The 13,829-nt window shown below is 42.2% G+C and overlaps 1 protein-coding gene across 3 annotated transcripts in view; it reads right to left on the bottom strand.

The window, feature by feature from the left end:
• SNX1 (sorting nexin 1) overlaps positions 1-13,829 on the bottom strand; it is a 41,054-nt gene that overhangs the window by 4,671 nt on the left and 22,554 nt on the right. For all 3 annotated transcript variants that reach the window (XM_049611739.1, XM_049611740.1, XM_049611738.1), the window contains exons 5-11: positions 9,489-9,532; positions 7,630-7,771; positions 6,833-6,911; positions 6,309-6,384; positions 3,555-3,668; positions 3,275-3,368; positions 1,838-2,043 (exon numbers count right to left, since the gene is read on the bottom strand). In XM_049611739.1, coding sequence (XP_049467696.1) covers positions 1,838-2,043; positions 3,275-3,368; positions 3,555-3,668; positions 6,309-6,384; positions 6,833-6,911; positions 7,630-7,771; positions 9,489-9,532 — 755 coding nt within the window. The remainder of the gene's footprint in view (positions 1-1,837; positions 2,044-3,274; positions 3,369-3,554; positions 3,669-6,308; positions 6,385-6,832; positions 6,912-7,629; positions 7,772-9,488; positions 9,533-13,829) is intronic.

Genomic DNA, 13,829 nt, shown 5'->3' with positions numbered 1-13,829 from the left:
CCCCTAAAGATTCTTATTTTAAGTAATCTCTATACCCATCGTGGGGCTCGAACCCACAGCCCTGAAATCAAGAGTTGCATGCTCTACCGACTGAGCCAGCCAGGCACCCCATCCCCTCACCGTTTCTAGTCCCTCGATCACATTTCCAGAAGACAGTTATTGGCGTAACCAAGCCATCCACCACCCCCACTGGCTTAGTAGCTTCAAGAGGCAGCCTGGATGAGAGATCTGTACCTGGGGTCAGCCTCCCAGCCCTGCTCCAATTTGCTCTCTGCAGAAGTTTTCTGGATGTTTTCTAGGTCTCCTTAGGGCAGGCCTTTGCCAAAGTTTGAACCTTAGGGAGTGAAATGCCACCAAATTCACCTTCCCCAGCGTTGACTGTCACTGCTGTTCACTTGCAATTTCTAAGCAGCTCTCAATGTCAAAGTATAGGTAAAGGGTAACCTCGTAAGACTCAAGCCTAACCCTCTGGGCTAAGGGTGGTACAGTTCCAGGTTCAGGGAAGAGCATAAAAGAAATATCTGCTCATCTCCCCAGCCCATCACCCTCTCATGATTATGAAGAGGGCAGGTTAAGGGTCTCTAAGAGAAGCCCAGCTTGCAGTTCTGCACTCAAGCATGTTGCCTCAGTCCCTACATGGAGCTCTAGGCTGGGCCTCTCTCATGCCTGGGGGGTCACATCCAAGAGCTATGCTCTCCTGAGGCTGCAAACGATGCCCCCCTCTGAAACTTTCCCAGAGAGGGCCCTTCCCTAAGGTAGTGCTCCAGCCTTCATAGTCTGACCAGTTCTACAAATTCCAAAGCAGGTTATTTTTCCAGCCTCTCAACACTCTGGAGTTAGCAGCAAACCAAACAGCTGAGGGAGACAATTAGCGACCTCACAGGCTTTATTGAGCAACTCTGCCACAGAGGAAATGAGAGCCCTGGGAGCAGCTTGGTTCTTGACAACACAGGGGCTCCCTGGTCGGGGAGATGCTGGGGATGGGGAGTGAGTGTGGCTCTGTTCCAACTCAGAGGCTCATTCTGGTCCCAAGCTGGAGAAGGGGCAGATTCGGTCCCAAGCTGGAGAAGGGGCAGATTTAGTCCCTTATAAGGCAGGCACCAGGATCCCTCTTGGCTCTTTCCTCTGTCTCAGGGAGACCATGCGAGAGCTAGTATCACTGCCCATTGAAGCTGCCTCGGCTGCTCTAAAAGGTCATGGGAAACCAGACTGCCCCAGTTATCAGGAGAAGAGGTGAGGTGCTAGATCTGACAGGTAGGCTGCAGTGTTGTTACCAGTGTGGTCAGCACAGCACACAAAGGACTCTGGTGACAAGCTCTCTCAGCCCTGTGGCCACACTCCTCCATGCAATGCCAAGACGATTCCGTGTAGTTACCTGACTGCCCACATTAGAGGGACAAGTGGAAGCCAGCAAGAGCTCTTACGAAAGGCAAAGCCGCCGCTTACTGTTAAGGAGGCAAAGACCAAAGAACTGAGGAGTCATTGCTCCAGGGGGCCAAGACAGCAGGTCTGTAATAAGCCTCATTTGAAGAAAGGAGCATAGAGGACTGTGTACAGCTTTAGCAATAAGGAGGGGCCTACCTGAAAATTCAAGAGTAGTCTTTTCTCCAAATGCATTTTAAAAACTGGCTATAAGGCCTCAAAAATGACATAGTGATAACTAGCTAAAAGTTAAAATGGATTTTTTGGTTCACAAGATACCTTCTCTCTTGAGAGTAGAAAAAAGTTACACCTACTTCCAGCTATAATGGATGAAAATTTCTTGGGAAGGGGAAAAGGAAAACAAAGGCAAATTAAATAAAGGGGAGGAAAAAGAGGAAAGCAAACAGAAGCTTACACGGACTATGGCCAGGAGACGAATGTAGTCACTCAGGAGCTCAGCAAGGAGGAAGAAATCATTGTTGGCCTGTTCCTGGTGAAGCTGCTCAATTTTTTCTTCCACCTCAGCCAGCTGGGAGAGTGCCCGTGACAGTGCTGTGTTGTCCTCAGAGCTCCCAAGCATGGCTAGACTCTTTGCAAACTGGGCTGTGTTCAGTGCGAGCTCTGGAAGGAGGAAGACAGCAGAGGCCTCTTATCTCAAAATGAAAAGGGACAAGTCAGCTGGCATTGCATGGCATGCCTTAGAAATGCTGCCTTCTGCATATCTAACAACTGTGGGCTCTGCAACCCAGTCACTTACACCACAGCCAACTGTACCTAGAAAAGTGAGGGGAGTGCAGTGTGGTCACACGAGCAGGGAGAGACATCTGCTGTTCTAAGTTTCACCAAGTTAAGGCCTAGCCTACTTGGAAGCAGCAGCTTCAATATTCCTGGAGAACTAGGGGCCAGTTAATACAAACAGGCCAAAGGAATGATTCTAATTTTTATGTTAAAGCTCATTGTTAGTCTATTTGCACGAGAGTGAATGTACGTGCACACTGCATAGTCTTACATGTCCTAAAGCAGGACAAACTTTTTTTCTAGGAAGGGCTAGATGATTTAAGTCTATGGATCACATAACGGCCTCACTTTCTTTTTTCACTCATCCCTTTAAAAATGTAAAAGTCATTCCTAGCTCACAGCAACAGGCCTAGGGCTAGGTGTGGCCCATGGGCTGGGCCATATTTTGCCAATGCTCACAATGGCTTCATTTTAACAGTTTTCTGCCTGTTTTGATTTCTGTTTATTACCATGTTTGTTTGTTTATTTAAGTAAGATTCATGCCCAGTGTGGAGCCCAGTATCGGGCTTGAACTTATCACCCTGAGATCAAGACCTGAGCTGAAATCAAGAGTTGGATGCTTAACTGACTGAGCCACCTAGGTACCCCTGATTATTACCATGTTTAAGGCAGAGAAGGAAAGCATTCAAACTTGGCAAATTTTACTAGCTCTTAGACAAATCTCACCAAAGAAAGGTGAAGAAAGGTTAGGAGACATATATGGTTTCCCTGAATTTACATATTGTCCATTTGACCATGTAGCTAAAGTGTGTGACATCACTTTGGATATAAGCCACCAATTCAAATCATACCAACTAAAGTCCATGTCCCACGTGAAGCTGTATGTGAGGCAGTTCCCCTGCACCCCTCCCAGCTAGAAGGCACAATGCTCACAGTGGCTGAGTCATGTTTCCTGCCAGGAGGTGCAGGGCGCATCTTTTTGATGAGAACATCAAGGACCAGGTGGGCTGAGAATTTCAACTTGAATGGCTGACAGGGTTGGGAACAGCATGCCCTCCCACCTATAGCTCACTGGAGACATCTCCAGCTCCGAGTGCATTTCCGAGGTTGTTACCTTTTCTATGGTTCACTAGAGTTTCTACAACAGCATGCAGCTTCCGTAAGCGCTGCTCTTCACACTCCACTTCCTGGAGCTTCTCCTCAAACCACTGAAACACACAAGTCCAGATCTTTAATGGAGGGGAATCCTATAGGCATACAGCACAGGGTTTCCTTAAGGGACTGAATTACCTTAAAAGATAAGTCTCTAATCTGAGAAATGTCAGGATTTCTCAGGGCTTCTGACCCGTAAGACTGAGGGGGCAGAGGAAGCCGAGAGGCACAGGGCTACTCACAATGTCTGATTCATTCATCTTGATGGTCATTTTGCTGACTGCGTCCGTGGCTTTGTTGAACATCTTGAGGAGACCAGCACCACTCAATGTCTGGGTACCCACGGCGCGTGGCAGCTACAAGACCAAGAAGGCGGGGATGGCAAGTTATCTTCTGCCCCTATTTTAGGTTCAGAAGAATTAGTATCCATCAGATGGCATGCCCAAAAGTTGCCAAACAATTATTTGAAATGTAGACTGTTGTTTTCAAAGGCAGTTAGACACATCTGTAAACTAGCACATATAGAAAGAAAAAAAATCAAAGGACTATGTTTAACATAATAACAAAGTTTTCATTTTGAGATAGGGTACAGAAAGAAAATACAGTAAGATTGTTATGTAGCCAGGTGACCTCATGTTGAGATGGTCTGCTATCCCAGGCATGAACTGCTTAAATACCAAACATGCTTTTGTTAAAAGTTACGAGATCCTTTGGATAAGCATACTCTGCACACAGCTGGACTTAAGGTCTTGAGAGGCTCTAAAGTTGTGCTGTGATTCCATTTGAACAAAGGTCTAAGGACAGGAGCATTATTTACTCAGATTGGGGTTACTTTTAGGGGTGATCTTGTTAAGCCAACCATGCCAAACATTTAGAAACAATTTGGTTGGTTCAGTCTTACCACTTCTTTCCTAAAGTATGAAAGGAATGCTAAAGACTCTACAGTAAATATATTATACGACAGTGAAAAATTAGATTTTAGTGCTCAGGATGGTTAGTCAAGTAATTCTCAACTTGGGGCCATTTTGATACGTGGGGACATTTGGCCGTGTCTGTAGATAATTCTGGTTGTTAAAACTGGGGTGGAGATGCTACTGGCATCTAGTGGATAGAGGCCAGGGATGCTACTAAACTTACAACGCACAAGGCAGCTCTCTACAACAAAGAATGATCCAGCCCAAAGTGTCAATAGTGCTGTTGTCAATAAACCCTGTTTTAGGGGTATGAGGTAGGGATAGGGGGGTAAAAGGGAAAAATGGATACAGGAACCCCAGAGGAGGAATGAAAAGATTTAATCACTAAGTAAAGAAATTTTAATTAAAAAATTTCATTTGGGGGGGAAAAACCACATATAGCTAGTACCATTTTCTTCATTAACATAATTCACACTGTATGCAAATTAAGTAAAAATTAACAAGTAAAAACACAGGGGCACCTGGGTGGCTCAGTCAGTTAAGTACCTGACTCTTGGTTTCGGCTCAGGTCATGACCTCACGGTTCCTAAGTTCAAGCCCTGCATAGGGCTTTATGTTGATGGTGTGAAGTCTGCTTGGGATTGTCTCTCTCCCTCTCTCTGCCCTTCTCTCGCTTGCTCTGTCTCTCTCTCAAAATAAATAAATAAAAACTTAAAAAAATAGTTAAAAAAATAAATAAAAGTAAAAACAAAATGAAAAAATAAATACAAAATGATAGTCCTATCCTGTCACTTATTTCCTTCTACTTTTCTTTCATATGGGATACAACATCATTTGATTCCAGTGTTGCTTTTGATCTTTACTGACTAACATGTTCCTATAGCTCTATATACCTGCTGTTTCAAGTTTCACATTTTATTTCATTTTTTAAGTTTATTTATTTTCAGAGAGAGAGAAAGAGAGAGGGAGGGAGGGGCAGAGAGAGAGGGAGAATCCCAAGTAGGCTCCATGATGTCAGCGCGGAGCCCCATGTGGGGCTTGATCCCACCAACCATGAGATCGTGACCTAAGCCAAAATCAAGAGTTGGACGCTTAACCAAATGAGCTACCCAGGTGCACCAAGTTTCACTTACTATTATTATTATTTTTTTTAAGTAAGCTCTACATCCGACATGGGGCTCAAACTCATGACCCCTCAGATCAAGAGTCACATGATCCACCAAGTGAGCCAGCCAGGAGTCCCATGTAATTCTTATAATATAGATTTCCAATGAATATATATGAACGCTTCTGTATACTTTTTGTTTTATGACGAGAATAAAGTATTTGCTGTATTGATATATAATACTTAATTCTTCAATTATTAGCAATTGGGCCATCTCCAGTTTTTCACAATCATGAATAGCCTATGCATAGCCTGTAAAACAGACGGTCTACTTGAATCAACACTTTTGCTATGTGGCAGTTCTGTGGTCGGTGGTAATTGGTTTTGACCTAATGCCCCCCCAGCTCCTTGCACAAAATAAGCATTCAATTTGAGCCAAGTCATAACCTATGAAAGACATACAAAGGACTTGCCAAACAGATCACTGTGTTGTTCCAGTAAAACACCAGGGTGCAGTCTGACTCCTGAAACCAGTTGCTTTTAGGGTGCCTAGGTGGCTGTCAGTTAAGTGATCAACTTCGGCTCAGGTCATGATCTCACGGTTCGTGAATTCGAGCCCCACGTCAGGCTCTGTGCTGACAGCTCAGAGCCTGGCGCCTGCTTCAGATTCTGTGCCTCCCTCTCTTTCTGCCCTTCTCCTGCTTGCACTCTGTCTCTCTCTCTCAAAAATAAATAAACATTAAAAAAATTAAAAATAAAATATAATAAAACAAAATAAAATAAAATAAAATAAAACCCGTTGCTTTTGACTACAGGCAGAACTTCTTTTATTTCAAAGGCTGAAAACTACCTGTCATTCTTGAGGGCTTACAAATTAAGATACAGTCGTATACTAGGTTAAATGCATATTGAATGAATTAGTTTCATTTCACTAGAGGCAGATATAAATTATGAAATTCAGTTTGTACAATACTAACCTCTTCTTTTTCTAAGAACTCCCTGACATCAGGATCCTGTAACATGGTAGGATGATTCACAATCCTCTGAAGGTACCTACAGGGTATAAGCAGTTATCTGGTTAGTCAACCTGGCCTCACAAGGTTTTGGGTGTCAAGCGTATGTCTTTCATTACTTTAAAATGTGCTCAGATAAGGCACTTAAGTATATGACTCTGCTAATAAGCACAAATTCATGTTCTTCACGTTTCCAGAGAGAGAAGAAAAGTAACTGCTCAGAAAGAGACCTCAGAGCCAATTATATCTGACTGCAAAAGAGAATATCATTGTCTGCTCACTTAGGGTGAGGAAAGAAAAGAAGATGGTCTGTTCCTAAGGTGGGAAGGTCAGAGACCAAGGAAAGGTTAGAGAGCTAAGAGAGGTGTGAATCTTTAATTCAGTCAAGGCTCATCTCTACTAACTCAAGTGAATGTTTCATAATTAAGTCTGTTTCAGCTTTTCACTTGTTCTTATGTTACTCAGGAAAATGGATGTATGGCATTTACCTTTCTAGAGCAGCCCTCCGTTTTTCAAGAAATTCTGCAGAAGAGGAATCTTCCTTCCCAACTTTTACTTTTGTCATTCCTGGAATGGAATTTAAAAAGTAAAAATAACTGTAAATCATCATGAATTAAAAAACAAAACAAAACAAACAAACACCTGTGAGAAAGCCCACAAAAGGAAAGGCAACGAGAACAGCATTACCAAAAACAACCAGAGGCCACTTCTACACCTCTATGTTGCGAGGAGACATGAACAAAAGATTCTTTACATGAGAGTCATTTTTGGAACTAGTCTCAGAGTGCTGAAGGTTCTCAACTCTGGGACTTGCAGAGTATTATATGTTTTCTAAAAGGGCCACAGGACTCTAAGTCTAGATGAACAAACATCAACTGATGGCAATGGGAAGGTTCCTCAGCTCCCCCAAACCTCCATCCAATTTAGTACATTTCAATCGGGAGGAATTAGGAATCATTTAAGACTCCTGATACCAATACAAACTCAAACACCACACGTGCACGCACACACGCGCGCACACACACACACACACACACACACATACACACACAGAGCTGTGAAAGCTCAAAGCATAGCCTCCTACTGCACTCAAGGAAAGAGTACATGTCAAAACATGCTATTTCTCTAGGCCTCATGTGATTTACAGGAAAACATTGGAAATATTTCTTTCCTAACCATAAGATTCCACAGTTAAGAGAAGTATTCTCATATACTAAGTAGAAAGTATATTGCAGAAAGAACGCAAAGGAAAAAATCCAGGCAGAATTAATGACCACATGCTTACCTATTAGGCTTTTCTCGGGTGGAGGAGGGACAATAAAGCCATTCTGAGAATGTTTCTCCGAAAGCTTCTCGTAAAGACCCAGAAAGTCACTAAATCTTCTTTTCACCGCAAACTGTTTACTCCTGAACATTGGTAGGCTCGTCTTGGGGACAGAAAAAACACAAGGCAATATCATTTCAAATAGAAGATGAGTATCTGTAAAGTCATCTGGTTGATGTGAAAGGAGTTTACTTCCCAGATCCCTGTCCTTTAGCCACCTGGCAAATAACTTTCTCCAAGGCTGAGATTCTTAAACCTTCTGAACTACAGTCTCCTCTGTCAGGAAGTCTACAGAGCCCTTCTCAGGATAAGAATATTAAATGCATAAAATAAAACGTATAGCATTACAAAGGCAACTAATTAAATTCAAATCCAGTTCTACTTCCAGGTTGAGAACACTTGTTCTAAAAGGAAACAGAGGTTGAAGTCTAGTTTAAAGTGGAAATCTATGGTCACCTACAACCCATTCATCTTGCACTGCCTTATAAGGGTATTTGCCGCTGGAAACAAAGCAGTGAAACAAAAGACAGACTAGAGGGGGGAGGATCAGGTGAAATATCTACACTGTAGACACTTTAAAGTGTCACAGGATCTAGAACTCACAGGGGGCAGGCCAACAAGTAGTAGTAAGACAATATAAAGGAAGCTTCTAGCAAAAAAGATGAGGCCTATATCATAATGACAGATGATTTAATACTCACCAGGTAGGCAAAATCTAAGGAGGCTGTCCTTGCCAGTTGTTAGCAGGGGAGTATATCAATGGGAACTTTTACACACATGCCAATGGGAGTATAAATTGGTACAAAGACTTTTTTAAAAGTTTGTATTAAAAAAAAACAGAAACAAAAACAAAAGTTTATATTCCTTTTCCTCAACAACTGCTCTATCTAGTACCCGGGGGGACTCCTCCTGTTTTTATACACTCTAGAGAAACTCTTCTACGTGTCTTCTAAGAGACATGTGCAAGAAAGGTCGTGGTTCATAATTACAGAAACTGGAAACATGCCAAATATTCACAACAGGAAAACAGATAAATATATTATGCTATAATCACACAATGGACTAACTACAGCTACACACAACATGGATGGGTCTGAGAAACAATGCTAGTAAAGAAAGCGCTATTTTCGGCATGATGCTGTTCTTATGAAACTTAAGGACAAAGCAAAACAGCATATTGTTTAGAGATACATATGTGAACAATTTTTATAAAGGAAATGAGAGACAACTCAGGAGAGTGGTTGTCCTTAAGGTGTGAGGCAGGGGATATGACAGGGAGAAACACGCAGGCAGATTCAATGGTACTCATCTTAAGACTGGTGGTAGGTTCGGGGCTTCATTTTTTATGCTTCATAACCTGCATACAACATTGTGTAAGTTTTGTATGCATTAATGTTATATAAAAAAGGAAGACCAGACCTGAGGGGTAAAAGGGCAGGGAAAGCATTAAAAGAAGTTCCACACAGGAAACCTCATAAGAACTGACAATTTTTAAACAGATGACATAGTTTGGGGCAATCCACCAAACTAGTTCTAAGCCACAAAGTTCCTACAAAGGACGGGAAAAATGTCAGAGATACCACATGTCTTAATAAAACTTACAAAGTTTCACACTGAAGTGTTAGCTCTCTGGAAGAAAAGTGGAAAGGCTCAGATGAGATTACCAAAGGGATGCAGGCTTGCTCCATCTTGAGTAAACTTGAAGGAGGATGTTGGCAAAGAAACTAAGGAAACACCCAGAAATAATCTGAATGATGACCTTCTTGGTATAAACACCCAAGTCTATTAAGCTGGTTACCAGCTGGGTCACTTGGACTCACCTGTGTTGTAACTTTGTAGGCTACATAGGCATTCATACCATCCCCTGTGGGAAAACAAGAAAGCGTGAGAGGAGTTCTCTGCAAACTAAAGCAGTGCTGATCTTGCTAATATCTAACCAGGAATCATAAACCACAGGGGCCCTGTATAAGAAGAGGCACTTGTTTCATCTCCAAGCTTTATAAACTATCCTACAATCTCCTACTTTGCCTTAAGGTCTTTGCGGCACATATCATGCCCCCACGGATGCTGGCGGGGCCCCAGGTTGAGTTAAACAAGAGAGTCAGCCCCCTGTTCCAAGGCCAGGCTCCATTTATACCCTTCACAAAGCAGCACTGGATACTGACAATCCATCGGTTGTTACCATGCCAATATTTGGGCTGGTTATACACATCTGTCTAAAATCAAACAATTCTCTTGCTGTATAAAGCAGGAGAAGGAAGCAACTGATGTAAAAGGAAACAAGCAGTTCTACCCCAAGCTAGCTCTGGGCTCGGTTTGCTCTTTCAGAAATACTGTCACGGACCCCTCCGTTGGTGCTGGGGGACACTGACCTCTCTCATCTAGCATGTTCATCCAGAGCAAAGGGCCTGGGAGGAAGACGCTTCGGCTGCCTGATGTCACACAAATCTCTTTCCTGGAGGAATTATTTTTCTGAAAAAGCCTTTGACTATTAAATAATTTGGGATTCAAGCAATTGTTTTTCTCTGTGGTAGTGTTCTGACCTAGACCACTTAGGGACATAAAGGCACCATTGACTCCCTGAGCAGTGAAAAGACATACAGTGGACTCTGACAAAGCTCCAGGGCTAGAATGTGGTGTTTTGCGTTGGTTTTGTTCCCTTCTTCCCCCACTCAACTCTTCCTCACACCAAACAGGAAAACCTAGGTCAACAATTACTAGGTGCTTATGATTCTGAACTGGTCCTGGGAGAGGGCCCAGGGGAAGAAGGTGCAGTACGGGATCGGCAGGGCACATACAGCAGGCAACCTGGTTTCAATGAGATGGCTAGGAATGCGTTTTTAAAAAGTACATAGAAAAGTTGGAGATTATACAGGAAGGAAGGGCTTGTCTTCTCTACCTTTCTAATACTACCAAAAGGGTGTACGTGAAACAGAAATCATAAGCTAAACCTTAGAAATTACTGCGTATCAATTACCACTGTTAGTTCTCTTCTAACCACTACATTGCCTAACACTACCAAGAACATTTACCACTGTTAAAAGGAAAAAAAATCTAAATTTACTTTATAGAAAAAGTATTCAAAATTTCATTCAGAGGTCATAGTCAAATTTCCAAGTGGTCAACCCCGTAATTTAGTGCCTGCAAAAAAGGAAGCCTAAGTGCAAACATATGTGACACCTAACAGCAAAGCAAGATCATCAGTTTGCCAGCCTATCAGCTGCTTTTACTGAGGCAATGAGTGAGGGAAAACATACCTGCCTGTACACACAGAGTTCATAAAATATGGAAATGGGCTAGTAATACAGCAGTTTTAAATTTACATTAACTTCCTAAATAATTTCAGAGAGCTGGAGATGGCATATACAAATTACCATGGCTCTAAAAAGCACATCCTGGTAGGAGTGGGATCCTATTTATTTATTTGTTTGGTTTTATTTTTTGTTTTCACTTTTTAAAACGTTTATTTATTTTGAGAGAGAGAGAAAGAGAAAGAGAGAGAGACAGAGAATGAGAACACGTGCGCAGGGGAGGGGCAGAGAGAGAGGAAGAGACAAAATCCTAAATAGGCTGCACTCAAAGCATGGGACTCCATCTTATGAACTGTGAAATCATGACCCGAGCCAAAATCAAGAGTCAGATGCCCAACCGACTGAGCCATCCAGGTGCCCCAAGGTTTTAAGTAATCTCAGTGTGGGGCTTTAATTCATGACCCTGAGATCAAGAGTAGCATGCTCTACCAACTGAGCCAGCCAGGCACCCCGGTTTCTAATTATTTAGATGTGGGAAGGAGAAGCACATGTTGAATAAACAGCCCACACAAATAGAAGGTGTGGTTGTAAAAATCAGGTTTTTTTTGTTTTTTGTTAATGTAATCTCTACATGCAACGTGGGGCTCAAACTTACAACCCAGACATCAAGAGTCACATGCTCCAATAACTGAGCCAGATAGGGTGCCTCAAGATCAGGTCCTGAATGTGAACATGCTCTAAGCAGCTGGTTTCTTGGCATCAACGTGACTAAGAATCTAGACTATGATACAGGGAATGAAAGCTTATCACCAAAGGGATCTGTGTTTAAATAAATCTGATCCACAGGATGTTTAAATTACTGTTATGGAATGAATTCTGTACTCCTAAAAAGATATGTTGAAAGTCCTGACCGCCAGCATCTCAGAATGTGACCTTATTTGGAAACAGGGTCTTATAGAAGCAATCAAGTAAAAATGAGGTCAGTAGTAGTGGGCCCTAATTCAGTATGACTTCTGTCCTTATAAAGAGAAATGTGGACACAGAGATAGACATATATAGAGGGAAGACAATGTGAAGACGCCCAGGTAGAATGTCATGTGACAATGAAGGCAGAAATTGGGGCGATGCAGCTACAAGCCAAGGAATGCCTGAGGCTCCCAGAAGCTAGAGGAGAGACACAGAAAACCTTCCCTAGTGCCTTCAGAGGGAGGATGGCCTTGCTGACACCATGATTTCAGAATTGTGAGCAAATATATTACTGTTGTTTTAAGCACTCTATTTGTAGTACTCTGTTACAGAAGCCGTAGGAAACTAATATACTCCCTCCCTCTTCTCGTCTATTAAACTTCATGACTTTTATTTAATTATCTTTTCAAAACATCATGACTTCTTTTTATTTTTGAATGTTTATTTATTTTTGAGAGACAGAGAGAGAGAGAGACAGAGTATGAGCAGGGGAGGGGCAGAGAGAGGGAAACACAGAATCCGAAGCCGTCTCCAGGCTCTGAGCTGTCAGAACAGATCCCGACATGGGGGCTCAAACTTACGAACTGTGATATCATGACTTGAGCTGAAGTCGGACACTTAACCAACCGAGCTACCCAGGCGTCCCTAAAACATTATGACTTTTAAATATTAAAACAATTAGTATTATTCAATTATTCTTATTCTACCAAGGATTTAAAGCAGGTAAAGTTTAACTAACTTAAAATCAATGTGCTTACAAAATACTTATAAATATTGGAGAGGCAAAAAATAACCCCGCACATGTAATCCAAAGTACTGGCCCAGGCTCTACCACGGACCATCCTGTGACCTGACAGGAAAGCTGCATTTCACCTAGTAGTCCTCAGTTTCCTCTACTACTGGATGGGGAAACTGTATAACATGCTCATAAACATCTTACCAGTGCAACAATCTAGGAAAAGTCAAACTCAACAAACCATTTTGGCATAAAGTCTAATTACAGTTTATAAATTCCTGTTTCTAGGGGTGCCTGGTTGGCTCAGTTGGTTAAGCATCCAACTTCAGCTCAAGTCATCATCTCACAGTTCGTGGGTTCGAGACCCATGTCAGGCTCTGGGCTGACAGCTCAGAGCCTGGAGTCTGCTTCGGATTCTGTGTCTCCTTCTCTCTCTGCCCCTCCTCCACTTGCACCTGGTCTCTGTCTCTCAAAATTGCATAAATGTTAAAAAAAATTTTTTTTTTATTTCCTGTTTCTAGTTCAGAACAAAGGGTTAGAAATTACATTTTCCTCTTGACCATATAAATAGCACCCATGTTTAGGAGGAAAGGTTCTGTAAAGCCTCTTTTCTCAGGGACTGTACCTAGAACTAGGAAAGTTGAGGCCTGTTGCTCTCTGCTCGATAATAGCTTTCACAAATTTGCGCCATGGGAAGGCCATCCAGAAAACCCAAGTTCTGGCCAAAATTATGTATTGTGCTTTTTGAAAACCCAACTTCCCCCAAACTTGACCAAAATTCAACCAGGTCCTTAAGTCATTACCTATCAAAGAGAGATACAGACTTAGGTACTTCTTTAGGCTATCAAGAATGCATGATACATAATATGTAACAAGAATTCCAAACTTTTTAGGGGAAAAACAAATTTAGTACCCTCAAATTTTAGAACATGTTTTAGGGTGCTTAAATAGAATTTATGATTTCAAAGAAAAGTAAAATGGTCTTATCAACTCTGTGGGAAAAAGCAATTTTTGTTTTGTTTTGTTTTTTTTTAATGTTTATTTTTGAGAGACAGAGAGTGCAAGTAGGGGAGGGGCAGAAAGAGGGGGACAGAGGATCCAAAGAGGGGCTCAAACTCAGAAACTGTGAGATCATGACCCGAGCCAAAGTCGGATGCTCAATTGACTAAGCTCAGGTGTCCCGCAATGTTTCGGTTTTTAAGAAAGGA

Source organism: Panthera uncia (assembly GCF_023721935.1).
Source record: "Panthera uncia isolate 11264 chromosome B3 unlocalized genomic scaffold, Puncia_PCG_1.0 HiC_scaffold_1, whole genome shotgun sequence".
Taxonomy (NCBI): domain Eukaryota; kingdom Metazoa; phylum Chordata; class Mammalia; order Carnivora; family Felidae; genus Panthera; species Panthera uncia.
Note: the sequence above shows the minus strand (reverse complement) of the source record. Positions and strands in the feature narration are given on the sequence as shown.